Genomic DNA, 25,757 nt, shown 5'->3' with positions numbered 1-25,757 from the left:
GCCCTTAGTGGAAATGCGAGGGCTGTTTGTTTTAGTGAGCGCTGTCCTGAAGCTTCCCTGCTGACTGAGCAGGAGCTGTGATAGGTTAATGTCCTCTGATGTGCCGGGGCAGCAGTGTTTGCCTTGGACACGTTCCTGGTGATGAGGGCCCAGTATCTGCTTCTTGGCAGGTGTCATGGATGACTGCTGGAGGATAAGGCTGATAGTTACCATGCTGGACTCTTACGACGGACTTCTGTGGCGATACATGTGAGGATCGTTAAATAGGCTGGCACTGCTGAGCTGTGAAAGTGGTGTATAATGAGAGAGAGGATGAGAGGGAGGAGAAGGGTGAGGTTAAGGAGGAGAAGAGGGAGGAGAAGGAGGGTTTCTTTGACTCTCCTGGTGTTTAGACCGAGCTGTATACAGCAGTGTAGAGACCAAACCATCCTGAGACTCTGCTGTGGTTCAAAGTCTCATATGTGATGGTCAAAAAGGGTTAGCTTGACCTGTTTAGTTCGCATCATTTTAGGCATTGCAAACCTCATCCGTTTTGAGCTCTTAAAAGGATCGGGCCTGCATTCAACTCTCCCCCTCCCCCATCTAAAGTAAAGGGGAGATAGAAGACAAAGGATATTTTGAAAAAACCTCTGTGTCTCATTAGACAAGACCAGGATTAGCTGTAGCTTCCTGTTAGTGACAAACAGCAGTCAGACCAGCCTGTGATGTTGGCTTTCAAGCAAGACAGTCACCTTTTTGAAGGGCTACCTCAAACAAGCCAGCCACGGGGGGCATGTTTCCCCTCCAGTGACACATCAGGACTGTCACTTAGACAGAGCTCAAATCCAGCGACCCCCTTCTCTCCCCCTAGAACCGGCTTGGCGGATCATAAACGCAACCCCAGAAAAAAGGGGGCTTGCAAAGGGAAATTTACGATAATGGGTTGTAAAATAACATTCAGATGACGGAACGGAGGTGCTCTGGTTTGTGTCACAGTCCTGTGGTCATTACGGTGCCTTTCCTTAATGACAACAGGTGGGAGTTGTTTGCTAAAGAGCCTGTTGCACTTGACCCTGTTAGTCGTGCCAACACAAAGCACTTGGCCTCGGTTCATTTATTTATTGCCACCCTGCTCTGAACAATTTGTCAGTCCAATTGAGAAGGATTTCACCTGTAATGGCTACCAACTGACTAAAACACTGCAAGTTCATCAGTTTTTTTTAGGGGCATGGAGCAGATGTTTATTGACTATTCTGCCTTTGCGAAAGTTACATTTATGTTCAATGAAATCCTGGATAGAATGTTGTATGACCCCATGATTTCTAATTTAATGCTTTATTTAAAGATAATGTGTTACTCTATAAATTCTGCAATGATTTGCATATCATGGTTATTGATTTGTTTTATTTGATTAAGCTTTTGAATAAATCAATTAGCCATGGCAAGGGATGTCATAAGTTTAGTTTGGATATGACACAGGGAGACTTGATGTGGAGTCTGATCTTGTTTGTTTTAAGTAAACAAGATGTTCCTCTCGACATTGACAGGTTTGGTTTAAGGAAACGTTTCACAGTGTTGCATAAATGTTTTCACGGGCACCTAAACTCATGTCCAGGCAAGGCATCAAGGTGTGCAGCGTTTTAACCTTTGCCAAGAGGAAACTACTGTAATGAGATGTTCTTCAAACAAACATCTCATTGCAAAAAGGTTGTGAAAAGAAAATTTAAATGAAAAACATTAAGTTACACACTTAAAATGTCTGGGTATTTAAGCTTAGCCAGACATGACCACTAAAATAATGCTGCAATGAGGTAAGACAAAAATAAATCTTGAATGAATGATTCACATGAATCATCACTAAAATACCACTCATCTCAAGATAAAATATTTAAGTTCCATCAACTCGGGTCAGCAGCATTTCCACATGAAGCAACAAACTAATTCTTCAGCCAGCCTTCTGACTTGGAGGCTCTGAAATGGTTGGCATTCTTCTCCTTTTCTCTCCAGCATATTTAGTCCGTAACAAACAGGCTTTGAAAGCTTCTGTCAACGGTAGAAACACAGGATAATTTGATGGGAGTTTGTTTCAGGTCAAAAGAATTAACCTTAAGTGGTGTGCGTGGCTAAAGTTGGATCAATCAGACAAGAAGCATGATAGTCAGGTCTTTCAAGATTTACTTTAGGCCCTCCCACTCTTAAAAACACTCTTCGGTTAATTTTGTGTGTCCTGCTTGGTATGTGTACGGTCTCCTCCTATCCCTGCCACACACCCTGGTTGTTTCCACTCAAGAAGACGGCGCATACTTCCAGATGGGCCGACCTGGGGGCGTGGTGGGGGCCGGAGGACGCAGTGCCATACTGCAAGCTCAGAGATGGGCCTCACTGGCTTAGCTGTGGTATGTTAAAGGGATAACTCACCCCCAAGTCAAAACGGGTCAAGATTTACATACCAAAACAATGCGGTGAGACGGGAAGTTCCCACCCCACATGCAAATACAGTAACCACTGTTATTTCGTTTAAAAAAAATGAATAGATTTAGCATGTATTGGCTTTAGGCCTTACTTTGTCAGTGACATAAGGTGGATGAAGCCCGCCCTTACTGGAATTGGGAACAACTTCACCCTAAAGACTATTTAAATGTTGCCATCGCTGAGGTGGTAGTTTTTATTTATGTCTTTCAGTTCGTAGAGTGCTGGTGAGGTCATCTTTGCGGCCGCTTGTTTAATCTCATTGGGGTAAACAAAAACACACAAGCATCAGATTATCTTATTCAATCAAACAAACTGTCCTTTGATTCCTGAAGTGTATTTAAAAGCCCAATGGGTTCACTCTTGATCTTGCTTATGAATGAAGTCATGTTCCTTGCCTCAATCCTAAATATAGTCCTCTTCAGACTAAAGCCTATCTGCGACGCAAAGGCCTAACCCTAACCTTGTTCCTTCGCTGTGTTTATTTCAGTCCACTCAACCTTTAATTACCAAAACTCAAAATCTATCTTTCACAGGTCTTTCATTTGTTAAATTGTTTTGACCACCTAAATTATTATATGCATTCAGCTTCCAATAAAATGTTACCACATTTGGAGCGTTCATGTGGACATATGGACGTCTTGCAGGGCCTCGCTGTCCCCCTCACCACTGTTCTCCTAACGGAACCTACTGCAGAGCTGTCTGCCGCGGTATGCAGTATTAGTTGGTTGTCTGCAGAGTCGCTTTACGAATGAGATCTATTCTGGTCATTCTAAATTTGTTCAAGCTATGGATTATAATCGTAGTGTAAGAAACCTAGGTTTGACAAGTTATAAACACACACACAGTCCCCTAGAGGTCCTTGTAAAATCTACAGATTTTCATTGCCCCTCTTACCTATGGATATCAAAAACATGACTGTTAAAGAAAATCGTTTTTATTTTTTTACAATTTCCTCCACAGAAAGGTTCATCGGAACAGTATGCATCATTGTTCTCCCTTAAGAATTGTCTTCCCAGTACAAAACAACACAATCTACATTACATTACATTTACATTACATTTATGCATTTAGCAGACGCTTTTATCTAAAGCGACTTCCAAGAGAGAGATTTACAAAAGAGCATAGGTCACTGATCATAACAACAAGGTAGTCCCAAACATTGCAAGCAGCCAAAACTTGAAGCATACATTGTGAAAAACTGAGTGACACTTGTTTCAGCCTTTTGTGTTAGCTCTGCTGTACCCAACGTTCAAGGAGTCATCTGTCAATCTCGAGTTGTGATAAGGCAGTGTACGGCCGCTCAGTAAACACTACGCCTGTGGCTTTGGAATCTGTCCACGGACATGAACGTCCAATAACACTCCACCTGTTTTCTGAGGTCTGTTAACCAGAGTAAACAATAATCACAAAATGTCTTCTTATTATATAGTCATGTCTGGCTCTATTAAAACTTCAATGTGTTTGGCTTCCTTCCGAGAGAGCTGTGTCCCACCGTTGCCAAGTCAACGGCGCTAAACTGCCGCTACGCTTCCTCCTCCCCCCTCTTTGTTACCCACATGCCCAACTCACGAGCAAATTCACAGCCGTGTTCTTCTTTTGAAATATATTTTCAGCATTTTCATGCTTTATTGGACAGTTACAGTTGTGTGACAGGAAAGGCAGACAGGGAGAGAGACAGAGAGACAGAGAGAGAGAGAGAGAGAGAGAGACAGAGAGAGAGAGAAACAGAGAGAGAGAGAAACAGAGAGAGAGAGAAACAGAGAGAGACAGACAGACAGACAGACAGACAGACAGACACAGAGACAGACACAGAGACAGACACAGAGACAGACACAGAGACAGACACAGAGACAGACACAGAGACAGACACAGAGAGAGACACAGAGAGAGACACAGAGAGAGACACAGAGAGAGACACAGAGAGAGACACAGAGAGAGACACAGAGAGAGACACAGAGAGACACAGAGAGAGACAGAGAGAGACAAGGAGAGACAAGGAGAGACAAGGAGAGAGAGAGAGACAAGGAGAGACAGAGAGAGAGAGAGAGAGACAAGGAGAGACAGAGAGAGAGAGAGAGAGAGACAAGGAGAGACAGAGAGAGACAAGGAGAGACAGAGACAGAGAGAGAGACAGAGAGACAGAGAGAGAGAGCGAGAGATCAACGTACACCATAACGGCCTTAGCACCAAGCCCTAAAACATGTGAGTTGCTCACCAAAAGGTCCTCGCTTGAGTCAATTATATTTCTAAATGTTAACAGACCTAATACTGTACACTGAAATGTAATCATGTCACACACAGCGAGAGGTTACAAAAGCATGGCTCTCATTAGCACCTGGCCTGGACTCAATAATGTGTGTGTGTGCATTTCATAAAGCAGTATCAGGGACGTGTAGAAGCCGTCGCCAGCTTCTCTACCCAGCTGAACATGCGCTGGGAGCAGGAGCGATCGTTAGTCGCCCCCTTTTCCAATCCCAACACTCCTTCCTGTCCTGGAGCAGCGTGGCGTGAGATCCACACAGCACCAGCCAACATCAAAACATTGCAAATCTATTTTAGGTCCGTATAAAATAGGTCTCCTGTGTTTTCTTTTGGAGATACCGTAGGTTGTGATGCAGTAATGGCTCAGCGGAGCAGTTGTAATAACGCATGACATAAACACTTTGAACAGAGAGCTAATTGTTTTGCCACTTCAAAGTTTCGATCCGGTAGACTTGTTAACATCAGACTGTGCAAATCATGTCAGACAAAATGACACCCCCACCCAATAAGTTGCAGTCATGGTTTTTAATCTCTCCTGCCCTCAAAGGATTGTCCGCTTTGGGTCAAATGAAGACATTTTCCCACAGTCCAGTTGGAAGTGAAATCTTATGTCAGAATGATGGATGCTTGCTAGTTGTGCAAAAGATGATCGTGTGGAGAGCCAGATTCAGATTCAGTCGTCCACCAGTGCTCACATGGAGAGCAGTAGTGCTTGCTTGTGTTAGGAAGAGAACATATTCACATCCTGTGGAAGGGATCAATACTGCTTTAAGGATGATTGAGAGAAGTTTTTGCCTTGTACATTGCTGAAATAACTTCTCATTAGATTTTATGCTTACTCTTAATGTGTATTATACACAAGTTGATTTAGATTGGATATGAACTCCCCAGTGAAGAGTCTTTTACCACAGATCTCCCCGAGGCCCAGAAGGGAAGATGAAAAGTGTTGTTTTGGCTAAAGACGGCATTCTCCACATTTTTGCTGCGGGACAAACACATTAATGATAAGGGGGTCCATTGTCATCATGTGGTCATTTGTCACCAAGGACTTAAACATATTATCAGAACCAACAGGAAGAGGACGTGTTTACTGTGGATTTGATTTAACAGCTCTTATTAGTTTAATTTGCCAAGTATTCCATCAAATCTGTATTCTATCATGGGCTTGTTACTATTACATTAATGTTGTCACCAGTCCAAATTTGTATGATTTTGGACTGGTTTTAGGAAACATTACACAATTTTTTTAGGTTTATAGTATATAAATACACACAAATGATAGTGTGTGCACAGTGCCCAAAGTTTCATAGAGTCATCGGTAAGATGTTGAGGGGAGGATTTGGACATTTATAATGTGGTCGTGATACCACGACCGAGGCAACGTACACAGAGTCATCTGCCATGTTCTACATTTTGTTAAACTTTTAGAAATTTGTTTTTCAAGCGTTTATTTGAGGCGCAACCAAGAAGACTTTTATAGTTTGTGTTGAACAAAGTAATCAGGAGGAAGCCCTGGCTGTGTTCCCTAGAGCTTTCTTTCAGTTCGGACCACAAAGAGGTTCTCACTGTGACAGCTTGTGGACATCTATGCTGTCCTTGGATCAGAGCGCAGACATGTAGTCAGTAAAAAACAGGAATTAGAGGAAAACGCTAAACCCCGTAGTCTCACTTCTCCTGACAAAAGCACAACCAAACCATGTCCAAGAAAAAGAGGGAAGGAAAATAATTGCTTCTCAAGGGCTTTTTGGTGGGTGTGGGTGTGTGCTTCACAGAGGTAACTCAAAGGACAACCCCCTCAACACCCCCCTCCTCCCCCTTTTATTTCTTTCTTTCTTTCTTTGCCTCTCTTCCTCTCTCCTCCCTCCCCTTTGTGTCTTCTGTCTTCTCTCACATGCTAACACACAGCCCACCTGAGTAACTGCCTCTGATCGTGGGACCACATGCTAACACACAGCCCACCTGAGTAACTGCCTCTGATCGTGGGACCACATGCTAACACACAGCCCACCTGAGTAACTGCCTCTGATCGTGGGACCACATGCTAACACACAGCCCACCTGAGTGACTGCCTCTGATCGTGGGACCACATGCTAACACACAGCCCACCTGAGTAACTGCCTCTGATCGTGGGACCACATGCTAACACACAGCCCACCTGAGTAACTGCCTCTGATCGTGGGACCGCATGCTAACACACAGCCCACCTGAGTAACTGCCTCTGATCGTGGGACCACATGCTAACACTGGGGGGGTCAGATGGCTGAGCGGTTAGGGTGTCGGGCTATTAATCAGAAGGTTGTTGGTTCGATTCCCGGCCGTGCCAAATGAAGTTGTGTCCTTGGGCAAGGCACTTCACCCTACTTGCCTCGGGGAGAATGTCTCTGTACTTACTTTAAGTCGCTCAGGATAAGAGCGTCTGTAATGACTAAATGTAACACACAGCACAGCCCACCTGAGTAACTGCCTCTGATCGTGGGACAAGGGGACATCTCAGAAGACAAGGGGACATCTCAGAAGTCACATTCATCTCTCTTCAGAGGCTGTGTGACGTTGTGACCTCATGTTTGAAGGTAGCGGGGTGGCCACAGGTGCAGACAGCCTGTGTTCGACAGAGCTTCCCAAAGCTAGGCTCTGATTTCACCTCCTGAACTCACCTGGTTTCTGACGCATGGCAAAACTGGGAAACACCTCTGTGTACCAGATAAAATAGACCGACCTACGGTGAGCTGTTTGGTGAAGGGAAAGCAGACTTATTATCTTAGTTGCATCTTTATTTGGGGCTCCAGCACCTGCCAGTTAGACAGATGGTTAGGTGACTTTGTGGAGGGTAGGGTTCTTTCACACTGGGGGCAGGCGCAACTCTGTTTACTGCACTTGGCAGGAATGTTAGTACAGTGTATAGTGCAGTGTATTTGAATCTGTCCATTTAATTACAGCTGTGCTCAAGTTTTCTTCTCTTTCCCTGACGTCCAAGCAGCTGCTGTGTAATTTGGTGATTGGACCCTTCATGGCCATATTTCAGATCTTTCTCACTCGGACCGTAGCTGGAAAAGTAGCGCTCAAATGCAGAGGGCTGTGTTAAGGACAGGGTAGTTTTGATCTGTATTTAATTGCTCCATTAAAGGATCCTTCGTTCTTTGAAGGCAAGTTAAATAAACAACAAAATCCCATTTACTGTAAGTATGAGTAATGCAACTCAAATACCAACGTTCGTGTTGGAAAACTCCTCTCGGCATGTGCGCACAAAGCTCGGATAATGAAGGTAACAACTTGATTTGCAGAGGACCATTATGCTAGTATCAAAGTTAAGTGTTTTCTGGAAGTGCTGCAATAGGGAAGACCATTGGTGACCTGCTGCACCCTGTCTTTGAGATCCTGTTGTCCACAAAATGGCTGCAATCTGTAATCGCTCCCCTGAAATGAAAACACACGTGTGCGTGTGCATTCCTTAGTCTCTGTTCTGTTTTGTGGGTGTTGGTGTCTGGTGTGAGTCTCTGTGTTGGTGTCTGGTGTGAGTCTCTGTGTTGGTGTCTGGTGTGAGTCTCTGTGTTGGTGTCTGGTGTGAGTCTCTGTGTTGGTGTCTGGTGTGAGTCTCTGTGTTGGTGTCTGGTGTGAGTCTCTGTGTTGGTGTCTGGTGTGAGTCTCTGTGTTGGTGTCTGGTGTGAGTCTCTGTGTTGGTGTCTGGTGTGAGTCTCTGTGTTGGTGTCTGGTGTGAGTCTCTGTGTTGGTGTCTGGTGTGAGTCTCTGTGTTGGTGTCTGGTGTGAGTCTCTGTGTTGGTGTCTGGTGTGAGTCTCTGTGTTGGTGTCTGGTGTGAGTCTCTGTGTTGGTGTCTGGTGTGAGTCTCTGTGTTGGTGTCTGGTGTGAGTCTCTGTGTTGGTGTCTGGTGTGAGTCTCTGTGTTGGTGTCTGGTGTGAGTCTCTGTGTTGGTGTCTGGTGTGAGTCTCTGTGTTGGTGTCTGGTGTGAGTCTCTGTGTTGGTGTCTGGTGTGAGTCTCTGTGGTGGTGTCTTGTCTGAGTCTCTGTGGTTCTCAGAGAGAGAAACGGCCTCCTTTTTGACACCCTGCACATGAGCCTTGAAATGTAACATTAGAGCTTGCCTGGTTAACTTCCTGTGGCTTCCAGTAATGACAGGTGTGTCACAGGAAGTGACACAGTCTACTTCCCAGGAACACTGAAGGTGAAAAGCCGCTGAACAGAAACCAAACAACCACCATCTTATATATGTTTTAGTTCCAATTACTGCTGGCCAATTATATTCACTGGCTTCTACTCAAAAACGGGTTACAACATCCGTCTTGAACAACAGGAAGGGAGTGTCCTCTGAAATAGAGTTGTTAGTGGCAGCAGTGTGGGGACAGCTGTGGAGGATGGGGACGGTGGCACTCCTGCACAGCTGAGCTAGGGATTGGTCATTTGAAACAGAGAGCTAGGATTTGTCTCCAAGGTGACGATCACAAGTCTTGGGACCCACCAAGATGAAGTTGACTCATATTCCAGCAGTGTGGTTTCCCTACTTGTGGTGTTAAACCACTTTGCCGAAAATTGAATTCCTCATTTTACAATTAACGCCAATGACCAACAAGAAGTGTTGATTAAACGATTCATTTTATGTCCCATCTATTAAATTCTAAAACATCCAGTTTAATGCCAAGACGTCCATGTTGTGTAATTAGGCAGCAATGTTAAATTGCTGTTGAGTTTAAATATACATCATTTTATATTATACACAACACAATCCAGCCCATAGTGATGGATTCTACATCAGATGGTAATGAAGGTTTTATACCCTCTTCACAGAGACCAGACCCAGCTAAGACTGGGAGTCAGGTGGCTGAGCGGGTAGAACATCGGGCTAGTAATCTGAAGGTTGCCAGTTCGATTCCCGGCTGGTGCACATGACGTTGTGTCCTTGGGCAAGGCACTTCACCCTACTAGCCTCAGGGAGAATGTCCCTGTGCTTGCTGCAAGTCGCTCTGGATAAGAGCGTTTGCTAAATGACTAAATGTAAATGTAAAATGTAAGACTACCAGAAGTTTCTTAAGCATATAATCCAATATTCTGACCCATTTTTTTTCCCTCTTAGGAAAAAAAACACAAAGGCAAGAAAAACCTAAACTTTGATGTTTGGAGCTCATAAACAACATCTTGATAAAAGCTGACTTTATGAAGTTCACGCTGCGACTGGTTTAGTGCACCTGCACAAGCAACTGTCTGCCCATGAGCAGTTTGGACTCTGGTTTCCTACTAATCTGCTCTTCACATCAGAGTTTCTGTTTGTTTGTTTGTCAAATCTGGCTATTGGGCAAAAAACTCTCATTTTTTCTCTTCCCTGCCCTCCCCACTTATGTCATAAGAATCCATGAGCAGGCCAGTGAACTGAGATATAGCGATGTGTTTCATACAGGCCGATTTCAGAGGCTGTTGTATTTTATTGCATGCATAATGAACATGTTGGACACACACACACACATGCTACAACAATCAGAGATTCTGAAACTCCTTGTTAGTAGAGACTGACTTGTGTCGGGTCAGGTCTGGTCTGGTGAACCACAATCTTTGTGCTCTGCTTGCTTTCATACAGGTGGTGTCTCGGTTTAACAAAGAAAAGACTTCTCAAACAATATTGTTTTGAACGGTAGCCCGCAGTACATAGAATTCTACATTCGTTGGCAGAAATGCTTCTGGTTCAAACGAGCTGTGGGATTTTCTCGGGCTGGGTCCCGAGGCATGCTGGGAAGGTTGTATAGTGTTTAGTTTAGTTTCTGCGGGCGTGAGGGCGGGGAGAGTCTGGGGGAAACAGTGACCTGGTTACTGATGGGGTTATCGTACACTGCCTTTGAACACACACAAAGATAATTCAGATGGAGATGCTGACCTGTAGATATTGTTGGAGTGATTTTGCTCCAGCTTTTCCAAGTTGTATCTTTATCTGAGTAACCACCTAACATTTGTCACGAAAAAATGATTCTGTCTCTAAACAGGATAAGGACGAGGGGCAGGTTTGAAAATGTCCATCAGGATTAATGAGACCATAATCCAAGTTTTGCATTCTTTGGCAAGGTTTTCCCAGATTAAGCAATCGTCATGTCGCTCTGTTGCAGCGCTCCACATACTTTGTGCTAAACTTAAGTTTAGTTTCCCACCCGTAATTTGAAAGCCAGAAAAAATGTGGAAAATGATTGTTGGAACAGAGAGGGAGGGATGTTGCGTCTCGTTAGGGTAACTTTGGTGTCTGAAATCTTTAGCTGAGGCAGCGTTCGACCACATGCCTCACTGGCTCACTATTCCCAAGTCATTCCTCTCAGAATTCAGCCATGAGTCTAATTTACAATAAGGCATTTTCTTCTTTTTTGTTTTCTTCTTCTATGCTTTTGCTGCACAGGAACTAGCCATCCGCTGCTCAAGGTCCTCCCACCTGTCGCTGTCTCCCTTTAGTTTTGTTTTTTTGATGCTTTCTTGGACAGTTTCATTGAACCGCCCTGCATGCCCATCCTCTTCCTGCGAGGTTGTGGAGATCTCCCCTCTCGTCAGGGCCGCACGGTGCAGCTGGGAGCCGCTCTGCTTGTGGGCTGGGAGTCCTACAGCTCAGCGTGGACGCTCTGATGGGAAGGCCCCGCCCCCAGGGCAGCACGCTGTGGAAGGCCCCGCCCCCAGGGCAGCACGGTGTGGAAGGCCCCGCCCCCAGGGCAGCACACTGTGGAAGGCCCCGCCCCCAGGGCAGCACGGTGTGGAAGGCCCCGCCCCCAGGGCAGCACACTGTGGAAGGCCCCGCCCCCAGGGCAGCACGGTGTGGAAAGCCCCGCCCCCAGGGCAGCACACTGTGGAAGGCCCCGCCCCCAGGGCAGCACGGTGTGGAAGGCCCCGCCCCCAGGGCAGCACACTGTGGAAGGCCCCGCCCCCAGGGCAGCACGGTGTGGAAGGCCCCGCCCCCAGGGCAGCACACTGTGGAAGGCCCCGCCCCCAGGGCAGCACGCTGTGGATCTCAGCCTTCCAGATCTCTCGTTCAGTCTGCCTCGCTCACTACACTAAGGCGTGCAGGCTGATAGTTTCTGTACGTCGACCAATGCTAAATTGTTTTAAAGACGCTTGGAACCACGCCATTGGGACCTTGCACACAGGCAATCAATGATTTCTCAGTTCTCCTGTAGCAATCAGGAGAACATTAGAAAAGTCTAGGCTATATGTGGGACCAAATGAAGGGAGGTTTTAATAGAATTTCTAAAACACTATTGCGAGAAGCAGGATAGCATTTTCTGATTCAGCGTGCCCTGTAATTTGAAGTATGTGGGTTCAAGCCACTTATTTTGTGGTTGAGTCTTTACTGGCGAGTTCTCTGAATAAGGCTGCGGACCGGGCGACCTCAGGGGTCGAGCTGGAGCTGCCTGATTGACCGAGCCGCTTCGCTTTTGGAATCTGGCCATGGTTGTCCTGTCCTCAGGGCTAACCTCACTGGGCGTAGCGTAGCGTTCCACCATGCGGCTGTCCGGGAGAGCTGGGCCGAATGACACCTGCTCCTGGTTTTTATTTAGTTAGTTTCCTGCAAAACTGTTTATGCATGCAGATGGAGTGCACATGGGGTAAACAAATGCCCTCCCGTTCTTTAAACCACTTTTCAAACAACGTTCAAGCTCGTTTTAGTTTTCGTCCTCTGTTTAACATCTGTATTTTGGATGGATGCATTTTCTCGAGTCGGTTTGTCATACCTTGCTTGGGATATGTTACTTTTGTGTTTAAACAGAGCTGAAGTGAGGCTGGGCCACATTGTTTAACAGGGTGTTTAGTTACAGCCTGCATGCTCCATAAATAGCTCATGTTCCTCTCCTATTTTTAATCAACAACCAAAGACACTACGCTCCGAAATGCTAGAAAAGAATACAGATATAAAGTTTAACCACCGAAGAGACCGAGTACTCTTTGGGTATGGGTTGTGCATTTTTGTTTCTTTCGCCAAGACATCTGTCTAGTGACACGCCCTGTAATTATAAGTGAGGAAACGGCCTCTTTTGATTATTTTCATCATTATTGCCTGCGTGTGTATGCAACATCCAGCCTGTTAAGACCATTATGATAAACAAGAAAACATTTCACTTAAACCGACTAAAGTCATTTAAGAAGTGAAAATTGTTTCCTTTTTAATCTGAGAAGGAATCTCCTGCTACATTGGGAATCTTAGACGGCGGCTCTGTCAGGCCAAATAGTGTCCTACCTGATGTCACAATGCCAGCACATTGTTTGTGGTGCTGTCAGGCCAAATAGTGTCCTAGGGCCAAATAGTGTCCTACCTGATGTCACAATGCCGTTCCATGGCAACGACACTATTTGGCCTGACAGCACCACAAACAATGTGCTGGCATATTAATTGCAATATGTCGCCTTTATGTATGGAAGAAACAATGTGAGAACATTCCTAACTGACACTTAGAATGTGGTGGTTACAACTTGTTAAAGAAGGAAGTTCTCTCTTCAGGCAAAGGTCGAACGTGATTTTAAATCTGACAAACATCCTCCTGGAGCACGTTGTGTTGTGTCAGGTGTGTGTGTGTGTTTATACTGGATGTGTATGTGTGAGTGTGTTTATACTGGATGTGTGTGTGTTTGTTAATGTGTGTGTTGGTTTGTGTGTTCCTCCTGATCTTACTACGGAGCGTTTACACAAACATCCTCAGCCTGGGCTATCACACAGCACCGCCCATCGAGCCTGCCGTTCTGTTGGGGAGCAGCCGGGGTGCAAAACTAACTTTTTTGTCCACCAGCCAAATGGTTAGTTGTCAATAGGTAACCAAAACAGGAAGTGTGTTTGAGTAGGTCTCTCCAGAAAAAGGAAGTGTGTTTGGATAGGTCTTTCCAGAAACAGGAAGTGTGTTTGGGTAGGTCTCTCCAGAAACAGGAAGTGTGTTTGGGTAGGTCTCTCCAGAAACAGGAAGTGTGTTTGGATAGGTCTCTCCAGAAACAGGAAGTGCATTTGAGTAGGTCTCTCCAGAAACAGGAAGTTTGTCTGGATAGGTCTCTCCAGAAACAGGAAGTGTGTTTGGATAGGTCTCTCCAGAAGCAGCTCACCTCAGCACGTCCGGTGTTCTCCTCATCTCTTACTCAAGCCCCGCTGTGTGAAGTCTCCAAGTCGAGCAACTCCTCCCAGCTCACCCCGGCCCTCCCCTCCCCTTCACTGCACACACACACACTCACACACACTCACACACACACATAATTTTCCCCCTTCAAGGAATATCTAAAGAGGGGAGAGGGCAGAGCCTGCCAAAAAAGTGGAGTCCGACCTCAAACATTCCTGTCATACAGGCCATGTTTTCATTACCCCAACAAATTGACACAGTTGTTAGTGATGGCCCAGGATTCCTCCTAAAGTGCAGCCCACCAATAATAAACGGGAGGGGCTGCTGACACCCCAGCACACCTGCACAGCTCTCTGACAGGGCAAGACTGTTCCCAGGACAGGGAGGGCTGGGGGGCTGGGGGGCTGGGAGGGCGTTGGGTATGAAGAGTGAGGGGTGGATGGGGGGGGGGTGTTCACAGGGAAGAGGGGCCAGGGGGGGTTCCTGGTAAAGGGTTATCCGTTAGGGGGCGGGGGGGCTGACCCCTTCCGCCCACGCCCCCGTCCATTCAGACACACCCACTGCAGATGCTTGCGTCAGTGGAAAAGCCTCTGCCGTATAGAGAAACCACCGCTGTGCGTCAGGGCAGCTGTGTCATAGCGGCCATCCCCTCCCAGCTGCCCTGCCCTGCCCTGCCCTGCTCTCACTCCCTCCCTCCCTCTCTCTCCCTCTCTCTCTCTCTCTCTCTCTCTCTCTCACCCTCTCACTCCCTCCCTCCCTCTCTCTCTCTCTCTCTCTCTCTCTCTCTCTCTCCCTCCCTCCATCCCTCTCTCTCACTCCCTCCCTCTCTCTCCCTCTCTCCCTCTCTCTCTCTCTCTCTCTCTCTCTCTCTCTCTCTCTTTCTCTCTCTCTCTCTCTCACCCTTTATCTCCCTTCCCTCCCTCCATCCCTCTCTCTCTCTCTCCCCTCCCTCCATCTTTCTTTCATTCTCTCTCCCTCCCTCTCTTTCTCTCTCCCTCCCTCCCTGTCTCCCTCTCTCCCTGACTCTGCTGGAAAGATAGGCCGTGCAGAGAGGACGACAGTGTTGGTTCACCTGTAGCCTGGGGGGAGATCAGGGAGGCTGTGTGTTCACCCTGCTGGATGGGATTCTCACTCTGGGAGTCACACGCTATGCTGCACGTTGTACACACACAACCTCACACACACACACAGGATGTGAAGTTGCCTTGCCATTGTGTCCCCACCTGTAGGACATTGTCAGAGCACAAAAGAGCAGCCCAGTGCATGTCACTATGCTGTCAGTCTCTGCCCGCCTGCCCCCTCTCTCTGCCACAGGGCTGGAAGGGATTAGGGCCGGGGTTAGTCTAGTCACACACGTCTGTGTTCCTTGAAGGGGACAGGGGAGTGATTAGTGACACCAGTGTCAGCCTTCAGGCACCATGAGTCCACACCGGCTGTTCCACAGCAGTTTACAACTGGGAATTGCCTGAATTTGGGACATTTTGCTGGAGATGGGGCTGGGTGCTCTAATCTCTGTGGGCAGTGGAATGGGATTGGAAAGGTGACTCCAATGATTGGTTCTACTCCTGCTGATTCTCTCTGTCCCTCTCTCTCCCACTTTCTCCCTCTCTCTCTCTCCCTCTCTCTCCCTCTCCTTTCTCTCCCCCCACCCTCCCTCTCTCCTTCCCTCCCTCTCTCACTTCCATCTGGTGAAGTCTTTGATTGACTGCGGGAGCACAGAAGCCACCAGATAGAGTAGCAGGCCCGGCGCCCGGCCAGCTGTGAACCAGATAGCATCTGTTTAAACACTACAGAAGAAGAGCTCTCCCTTATGTTTTAACACCAGAGAAGAAGAGCTCTCCTTCATGTTTAAACACTACAGAAGAAGAGCTCTCCCTTATCTTTAAACACCAGAGAAGAAGAGCTCTCCTTCATGTTTAAACACTACAGAAGAAGAGCTCTCCCTTATCTTTAAACACCAGAGAAGAAGAGCTCTCCTTCATGTTTAAACACTACAGAAGAAGAGCTCTCCCTTATGTTTAAACACCAGAGAAGAAGAGCTCTCCTTCATGTTTAAACACAACAGAAGAAGAGCTCTCCTTCATGTTTAAACACCAGAGAAGAGCTCTCCTTCATGTTTAAACACCAGAGAAGAAGAGCTCTCCTTCATGTTTAAACACCAGAGAAGAAGAGCTCTCCTCCATGTTTAAACATCAGAGAAGAAGAGCTCTCCCACCCTGTGGTCTTGTCCTCCGACCGGGATTCACACGGAGAACAGGAGAGCCCCACCCTGGAGGATCCCTGGGTCTGGTTCACCCACCCTGGAGGATCCCTGGGTCTGGTTTACCCACCCTGGAGGATCCCTGGGTCTGGTTCACCCACCCTGGAGGATCCCTGGGTCTGGTTCACCCACCCTGGAGGATCCCTGGGTCTGGTTCACCCACCCTGGAGGATCCCTGGGTCTGGTTCACCCACCCTGGAGGATCCCTTGGTCTGTCTGGTTTACCCACCCTGGAGGATCCCTGGGTCTGGTTCACCCACCCTGGAGGATCCCTGGGTCTGGTTCACCCACCCTGGAGGATCCCTTGGTCTGTCTGGTTTACCCACCCTGGAGGATCCCTGGGTCTGGTTCACCCACCCTGGAGGATCCCTGGGTCTGGTTCACCCACCCTGGAGGATCCCTGGGTCTGGTTCACCCACCCTGGAGGATCCCTGGGTCTGGTTCACCCACCCTGGAGGATCCCTGGGTCTGGTTCACCCACCCTGGAGGATCCCTGGGTCTGGTTCACCCACCCTGGAGGATCCCTGGGTCTGGTTCACCCACCCTGGAGGATCCCTGGGTCTGGTTCACCCACCCTGGAGGATCCCTGGGTCTGTCTGGTTTACCCACCCTGGAGGATCCCCGGGTCTGGTTCATCAAAGCATGTTTTGTTTAGCAGCCTGTTATCAGTGTGCCGCCCAGACAGAAACATTCTCTCCACACCTGAGTATGAAGGTTCTGCCACCAGTTTCCCCCTCCCCGGTCAAAGGCCTTATCAGTACAAACCATTTCAAAGTTGTCTCGTCACCTACGGGTACGCCAGTCCGGATCTTTTGATTTTCTTTGAGTTTTGACGAGGAATCTGTTTATCTTTTTATTCACTCGCTTTGTTTAGGTTTCTCCACAGATGTGGTTAGAATTTACACTAGACCTTTAGACTTTGAGGGACTAGCACATGGTGGTAGCAGGCAGAGATTGCTAAACAGATTAAACAGGTTAGAAGCAAAGAACAAGGATGAAAGTGCTTGCTTTGGGATTCCCATCTTTAGCGTTTGGTGAGGGGCAACACATTTATACAGCATTCACAATCGTGGTAGAGTTTATTGTTCCTCTGAACTTGCTGTAGCCAAAGAGCCACCAAGCTAAAATTTGAGGCCAGACTTCAAGAGCGTTTTTTGAGCCTCAGAGTTGAATGGCTTGCAAGCGTTCTGCCGTTGCTCTGAGCAGCGTGTGTCACTTCCTGTCTGAGTGGGAGTCTTTGTATCAGAGCTGTATCCCCATGAATAATGTCTGACTCCTCTTGGTTTTACTCAAAGCAGGATGATCATAATTATTTACCCAGCGTTTCCTTCTCTCTCTCTCTTTTTACAGTCAATTATTTTTATAAGGGATCGAAATGCTCTCGGACAGGAAATATCTGGCTATATAGACTACTCCCACAGACTGAAAACTGAAGAATTCGAACAATATTTCAGTGGAAAGAAGAGGCTTCTGCCAAGATCAACGGATTTAAGGTGAGCCTGCTCTTATTGTAGCACGTCCATGTTGGTCAGGAGAGCTTGTGGCTCAACAGATTTTGACAAGTTCTGAAGGGCGCAGAAACGTGCTTCTGAGACCCAACAGGCTTGGACCTGGGCTGTGGAAATGACAGACTTTGTGGTGTACGACAGTGTTGGTCTCGTTGTGGCGTGGACATACCTGTCAGCACCGAGTTTAAAACCAGAGACACGCAGTCCTGCTTGTGACTGGGCTGACATCTGGCCCTGGCCCGGGACACTCACACCCAGGCAACACTACATCCTGACGAGTGCTGACACAGACAAATCCTCTCCTGTGTAAATGTACTTGGAAGTCCTCAAATATTGATGGGTTTGGAGGAACAAAAAGGTTAACAGATGTTTTCTTTGTGTCGTTTAATTTGAATTATAAGACAAGGCACAGCGGGCTGGGTTTGAATACGGCCTGGGCCCTTTGCTGCATGTCTCTCTCTCTCCCCCCCCCTCCCTCTTCCCTTACCTCTCCTGTCACACTTCACTTAAAAACTGTCCAATAAAGCACAAAATACACTCAAAATGATATCTAGAGCGAAATAAATAATACTTACAGTTGATACCATCTTGTGGGTCATTTCGTAAGAGGAGCATTGTGTACATAAGGAGTTGGAATCACTGACACCACTGAAACCATTTGTACCTTCCAGATGTTTCCACACAGTCACAAGATCACACATCCCCTACATTTCAGATGGCCTATGTGCTGCCTGTTGCGGCAGCACTAAGTCACCTGGGCAGAGCTGACCGCACGCAGGTGCTTGCTGCTTCTGTCTGACTCACAGCAAACACCTGGGCTGGTAGTGCCTGTTCTCTGAAGTGGAGCCTGCCAAGTTACAGCCTTCAGCTCACTGGCAAACACAAGGCTGGTCTGGACAGTGTGTCGCATTCCCATCCCATGTATCTTTTAAATGATATGACGGATATGTAATCCTGGTCTTTCCCATTTTAACATTTCAATCCAGAATGTTATTAATGAATCCGTGAACAAATGTGGGCAACAGTGACGCATTGCAGATACTCTTTAGCCAGACAGCTAGAGATCTCGATTCAACATCAAGTCAACTGAACATAAATATGAGATTGTTGTTTGAATCTGAACTCGAGCTGTGGACAGTGTTACAATGAGGTTCATGTTCTGCAAACAGATGGACACGCTCTGGGCCTGCTGTTTCATCCGAGATCACGGAAATCATTCGAAACAGGTCTTTTCATCTTGTAAATGCCATAAATACATAATTGTAAATAGTGTTGGGAACTGAAACGCTGTGGTTAATCCATGTTTGGCTTTTACCCGTGAGGAGATATGACATGGGCTTTTCTTCTGCTCTCACATGTTTGGAACCCAGGCCTTTGTTATGATGTGTTCCTCGTCCTCACCACACACACACACACACACACACACACACACACCCTGGCACAGTCACCTAGTATAAATATGCTTAAAAACTGCCACAAAGCCTGTCCTTTTTGTTGTATTTACGTCTGTCAATTTCTTAAGCAAGTAAATACCAGTCAGTGCTGTGGGAGCTATGTCCGCCCTGTGTGGAGTACAGTTGCATCTGTCAAGCTTAGTTGCTCAAGTTGACAGAGTTCAGACTGTGACCAGGAACACTACAGTAATACCAGGAGCACCATTCACCCTCTGAAAACACGGGCCACGGATATGGACCTCTTCTCTCCACTTCTCACGTAGTCTCTCTCTCTCCCTCTCTGACTCCCTCTCTCTCCCTCTCTGACTCCCTCTCTCTCCCTCTCTGACTCCCTCTCTCTCCCTCCCCCTTCCCTCATTCTGTCCTGCTCTGTCTTTCCCTCCCCCTCTCTCACTCCCAACCCTCTGTCTCCCTAATCTCCCTCCCTCCTCCTCACCCACCGCGCCCTCTCTCTCTGTCCCTCCCTGTCACCCCATCGTCCTCCCTCCCCTCCTGCCTCCCACTCTCCCTCTCCCTCTTCTTCCCTCCCCTCCTGCCTCCCACTCTCCCTCTCCCTCTTCTTCCCTCCCCTACTGCCTCCCACTCTCCCTCTCCCTCTTCTTCCCTCCCCTCCTGCCTCCCACTCTCCCTCCCCCCCTTCTTCCCTCCCCTCCTGCCTCCCACTCTCCCTCCCCCTCTTCTTCCCTCCCCTCCTGCCTCCCACTCTCCCCCTCTTCTTCCCTCCCCTCCTGCCTCCCACTCTCCCCCTCTTCTTTCCTCCCCTCCTGCCTCCCACTCTCCCCCTCTTCTTCCCTCCCCTCCTGCCTCCCACTCTCCCTCCCCCACTCGCTCTCTGTTGGGAACAATAACACACAGTGCGTGTGGTTGCCTTTAAGAAGGACCAGATGCTGGATCTGCTGCCCACTCACTGGACACGGATGCACAGAGCCCTCCCAACCGCAGGGCTCCGTCCCAGCCCTGCTCCACGCCACATAGCCCAGGGACGCCAGCTCCAGCCTCCACCTCTAGCCTCCAGCCTCCACCTCTAGCCTCCAGCCTCAGTTCCAGCCTCCACCTCTAGCCTCCAGCCTCAGCTCCAGCCTCCACCTCTAGCCTCAGCTCCAGCCTCCACCTCTAACCTCCAGCCTCAGCTTCCAGCCTCCACCTCTAGCCTCTACGTCCATCCTCTCCCTCCAGCCTCCCTCTCCAGCCTCACCTTCCACCTCCCCTCTGGCCAGGGGTGGATAGGTTCACCAGCGTGTGTGGAAAAAGAGAAGCCGTTTAACATGCTGCATGTGTACTTGTCTTCAGAGTGACCTTGAGGTACAGTAGGGAGGGTGTGTGTACCTCCTCTTGCAGTGTGTTTTATGAGGTGATGCTGTGTGGTCTGATTAGCAGGAGCTGGCACTGTCGTTACTCCGACGCCCAGCAGAAAGAAGAAAACACAAGCTGACAAGTCATCTTCCATGACTAATCTCAGTGAACTGTATTAATAATGAGGATCATAAATCACTGAAGGCGATACGACTACTGTTCAGTCTGAGGTATTCTAACACAGCCGTTCCACCCAGAGATGCAAACACACACACACACACACACACACAGAGGCTGTGTGCTTCACACACACCTCCTCCCAGCCCTCTCCTAATAACCCCACAGATCTGCAGCTCTGCTGTCCTGCTTCCTGTGTCTCCAGATGCGCCTCCATCTTCTCTGATGTCTATTTAATGTTCCCCGGCAAAGTGGCCATCTGTTTATGCACTCTGGCTTTTCAGTTCCCCTGCTCTCTCTCTATCTCTCTCTCTCTTGCACTCACTGTCTGTGTCTCTGTCTCTGTTCATTCAGTCTCTTTCAGAAACCTAGTCTTAATTAGTAGAGAGAGAGAGAGAGAGAGAGAGAGAGAGAGAGAGAGAGAGAGAGAGAGAGAGAGAGAGAGAGAGAGAGAGAGAGAGAGAGAGAGAGAGAGAGAGAGAGAGAGAGAGAGAGAGAGAGAGAGAGAGAGAGAGAGAGAGAGAGAGAGAGAGAGAGAGAGAGAGAGAGAGAGAGAGAGAGAGAGAGAGAGAGAGAGAGAGAGAGAGAGAGAGAGAGAGAGAGAGAGAGAGAGAGAGAGAGAGAGAGAGAGAGAGAGAGAGAGAGAGAGAGAGAGAGAGAGAGAGAGAGGGGGGTAAAGAGTGCAACGGCTCGGCTTTGCGCTGGTTTCAGTGTGGATGCGTTACTGACAAGGTGATCCATTAAACCTGAACGGTGTCCTCCTATCTCCTGGCCAAGCCCATCCTGCCTCGCTCCACAGCCCCTTCCACACACCTGGCAGCCTGGCTTAACTTCTGCCGCTACGAAAATATATTTGCATTGCTGTCCTCCTTTATTAGTTTATAATATGAGGGAGAGATCATTCCAGCCCCGGAGGTATTTCCAGGTTGGCCCAAAGCATTGTCCGTGCTTGTGTGTTTGGGAGGCTGGCCCGGACGTAAAGTCTTACAAGCACAATAGAGTTTTCTGACTGATAAATTATTCCCTGACGTTCCTTAGGTTGCGTGTTGATCTTCTCACTTGGAGAGCGCACATTTTGTCAGCCGCGTCCTCTGCAAAATTTTAATGAGCGATTTGTTCATGGTGTTGATATGTGTTAGATGGATGGTGTTTTGATAGATTAATTTGATAGATTGGACGTTTCTGTCGGGGCGGGATGATAAAATGATTTTGGGCCTCCTGCCAAATGTTAGAAATTTCCCTGCAACTTCTACAGATGTATAATCATGAATTAATGGTTTGATTGGTCACTGGTAATATAACGTTGGCCTCGCGTTTGGAACCGGAAAGTAAGACTGTAACTCTCCGAAGTTATTATCGCGAGCCGTAAATCTCTTATCATTTGTTGTTATCGTTATGAACCATAAGTTATGGAAGGTTGAGTGCTCATGCACACAACCATCTGTACGACGTGTTATTCTAGAAGCCTTTTCAAAACAGACGACCCGGGATCACTGTTGCGTAGTCGACCTCTCCCAGCGAAGATGATGTGGTCTCTCTGGTGCTTCAGCCATACGGAGGAAAGTGGTTTTACACCAGTTGTGTCGCTGCGTTGTGTAATGCCTCAGACAGTGTGAGGAGCTAAACTCCGTACTTGACAGCCAGCCACACCACGTCAAATACACAACAACGTGCTCGATTTGATTCGACCATGTAAAACAAGCTTGATATTTTTCTCTTATTTGCTCGGCGCAGTTATAACAGCTCAAAAAGGCTCATTTTTTAAACGCGTGATTGAGGATGAACTGTTCTAAGTTTGTAATGTTTGGCACTGTAGTTAAAAACCGTTTAGTGCTCTAACTGTTGGCCCTCTGCACAAACTAGGCCTACGTCTTCCAATCCTGCTCCGCTCTTCTGCGAGACTATCATGACAACGTTGACATTACGTTGGAAAATTGCAGTCTGTAGATAACAACAGCGTTAACCGCCGTTACCATGGCGAGTGGACAGACGCGTTTCTACTGCGACGGTAGTTGTTTCCACCAGGCCCCGGGCCCTCATGCTAAGCGGCCCGTGTGTCACGGTGTGGTGCCTTCCAGCTGCAAGGCCCTGCTCTCGACCGAGACCATTAATATGAACATGACTTAGTAGTTATGTTGCTAGTGATATATTGGGGGGGGGGGTCACCGTATTTTCATCCATCTGGAATTCTCCCCTCAGCAGAGTCGATCACCTCAGACAGGCCTGCTGAAAATGCATCCTGAATGTCCTGTCACTCTACATCAGCTCTCTAGACAATGTCTCAAACACTTTCCATCTGCTGTTTCATGTTCAGTGTTAAAATATCTCACATCTGTCCTATTTTACTACCAAAAAGCAAGTGGTTTACCATGGCATAAAAGTGGTCTACCAGCAAAAATGTTAATTGTCGTATGGCATTTCGGTATAAATAGTTACTGAAAACGCTGTCAGACCTAATTTGCAAAAAAGAGGAAGTCTACATGGGTTCATGTGCGTAAGTCTTACACAATATAATTCACTTGCATATATAGAAAAAGACCCCTGTGAGCTTTTAGGGCATAGACCTCAATTTGGTTTCCATAATTGGAGTGCTGCCGTCGTCTCATCTGGACCTATGTGACTCAGTGAGGGGGGGGGATTTCTATTTAACTCAGACTGTAGCATGCAGGCTTTTGGTTCTGTCCTACCTTGTGATTTGAAGCCCCATTGTCCCTCCAGCTGTCCTTGTCCCTCCAGCTGTCCTTGTCCCTCCAGCTGTCCTTGTCCCTCCAGCTGTCCTTGTCCCTCCAGCTGTCCTTGTCCCTCCAGCTGTCCTTGTCCCTCCAGCTGTCCTTGTCCCTCCAGCTGTCCTCGTCTCCAGCTGGGTGTGTCCAGTCCTGAGTGTTAATGGTTCAGGCTGCTCTCTCCAAACCCCTGGTGTCCTGGTCTCTGTGTCCTGGTCTCCTGGTCCTAGCAGCAGTCTGTGGTGATAAACAGGGCCCACGTCCTGGTCTCCTGGTCCTAGCAGCAGTCTGTGGTGATAAACAGGGCCCACGTCCTGGTCTCCTGGTCCTAGCAGCAGTCTGTGGTGATAAACAGGGCCCACGTCCTGGTCTCCTGGTCCTAGCAGCAGTCTGTGGTGATAAACAGGGCCCATGTCCTGGTCTCCTGGTCCTAGCAGCAGTCTGTGGTGATAAACAGGGCCCATGTCCTGGTCTCCTGGTCCTAGCAGCAGTCTGTGGTGATAAACAGGGCCCATGTCCTGGTCTCCTGGTCCTAGCAGCAGTCTGTGGTGATAAACAGGGCCCATGTCCTGGTCTCCTGGTCCTAGCAGCAGTCTGTGGTGATAAACAGGGCCCATGTCCTGGTCTCCTGGTCCTAGCAGCAGTCTGTGGTGATAAACAGGGCCCATCTCCTGGTCCTAGCAGCAGTCTGTGGTGATAAACAGGGCCCACGTCAAGATGTGTTGTGGGTCCTCCAGAGCCTTGCTGAGATGAAGTCCACATCAAGCTGATTTACCGTCCCTGGCTGTTGAACCAGGAACCAGTCCAAGGAAGCCTACGTTGCTGGGAGACCAGCAGCAAATGCACATGCCTTTTTTCTTTTCTCGTCAAATAAGCATTTTGACATTTTATGAAGGGGCTGTGTTTGTTGGAAGGGCTAAATAGGTAGAGGAGGGGGTTGGGCGATTATGTAGCAGCCACATGTTTACTGGTCATTTGTAGCTTTCCAAAATGTGTTTGTAGTCAGAAGATACTCATATGAGCAAAATGAAAATGCGTAGAAAGTCTTTATAATGCACCAGAGATTGCTACTGAAACAAATCTCACTAAACACTGGTCCGGAGCCAGACCCCCGCCAAACGAGGACAATATTTCAAAGTTCACTGTAGCCTAAAATGTGAATGTAAGCATTCTATGATTTATTTTTTATGGTCCAGGTCATTAACGGTTTACATCTGTTGTTTATCATGTATTGGACTCTGTAAAGTGGGGCAGCAAGTGATATACAGCATGCAGCGCTCTGGCCTGGTTCCAGTAGTGTTATTATGATCACGCATGCTATGTCCTGTTTCTCCTGTCTTGCTCCCCTTCCTGCAGTCCTGTATACTGTGTGTCCCTCTCTAGATTTACACACAACCTCCCCCTCGAGGTACAACTTTCTTCTTGGACCACAAACCGTTGCTGGGGAATAATGGAGGCCCTGCTAGAGTAACCTTCACCGCCTCGAAGTGTGATATTTGGAGTTGTGTTTCTGCTAGGCAGCTGGTGGTGCTGGGGCCAGCGATGAGAACCTACTATAGAGGGCCGTTTGTGTCACTCTGGGACACAGACTCTCTCCTCCACCCCTCTCTCCCCCTCCACCCCATCCCCTCCCTCCACTCCTCCGATCCGATGCAAGGCTTACTGTATATGACTCATTCTGCTCTGCGGAGCTGTTACGATCCTACAGTTACGCTGGCCGATCTCTTAGCCGCAATGCGCTCTCAATCATGTGTTCTTAAGACACGTTTTTACTTCTTGGTTTTGCAGGTGTGTCTGATTTATCAAGGTGAGAAGTTGCTGACAGGATGTTTTGGGAGTTTAACTGGCAGACTCTTCCAGGAAACATGTCTGTGTAACAACACAAGTTAGAAGCACTGCTGTTTCATTTCGGTTTTAGTCGTTAGGTGAGTTGATTTTGAATCTCAGTCTTGTCTGGTCAGTGTCTCGCCAGGTTCACCAGCAGGTTGTGTTCCATCTTCCTACTCTTCCTCTTTACCTCCTTGTTCTTCAGAGGTTCCTAAAGAGGTTCCTGAAGGTCGACTGACAGACGTTTCAGAGTGACTGGGTCCTGTAACGAGGTGTTGATTAGTCTGAGCTCCTTATCGACAAGCAAGTGTGTGCGTTGGCAATATTTGGAGTACCAAGGATTCTTTAGCTCCTTTTAGGATTTCCCCCAAATCTTACATTTTTTTATTTATTTCGTCCCCATTGCTTTATTTTAAACCAATTTCCTAACTGCTTTAGTGGTGCCATTTTCTCAAAGAAAGTGATACTGGGGTTTCTGCTCATTTCCCAATTCATCAAACTCACATTTAATAAACTGTGTTTTAAACACATTATCACAGCAGCTGAAAGGCCGCTAACGTTTAGTCGTTTTTTTTTTTCGTCCTCCATGACCCTGTGCCCCCTCACAAGGCCCCCTCACAAGGCCCCCTCACAGGGCCCCCTCACGAGGCCCCCTCACAGGGCCCCCTCACAGGGCCCCCTCACGAGGCCCCCTCACACGGCCCCTTCACAAGGCCCCCTCACAGGGCCCCCTC

General features: G+C 47.9%; 1 protein-coding gene across 1 annotated transcript in view; it reads left to right on the top strand.

Moving 5' to 3' along the window:
* The window catches only part of cfap299 (cilia and flagella associated protein 299), a 57,864-nt gene that overhangs the window by 28,463 nt on the left and 3,644 nt on the right, over positions 1–25,757 (top strand). The window contains exon 4 of the mRNA XM_084694916.1: positions 17,392–17,534. Within this exon, the coding sequence (XP_084551042.1) occupies positions 17,392–17,534 (143 nt within the window). The remainder of the gene's footprint in view (positions 1–17,391; positions 17,535–25,757) is intronic.

Source organism: Hypomesus nipponensis, chromosome 28, assembly GCF_054491055.1.
Source record: "Hypomesus nipponensis isolate SF chromosome 28, ASM5449105v1, whole genome shotgun sequence".
Lineage (NCBI taxonomy): Eukaryota > Metazoa > Chordata > Actinopteri > Osmeriformes > Osmeridae > Hypomesus > Hypomesus nipponensis.
The sequence above is the reverse complement of the archived record's forward strand: the minus strand, read 5'-3'. Positions and strand labels throughout refer to the sequence as shown.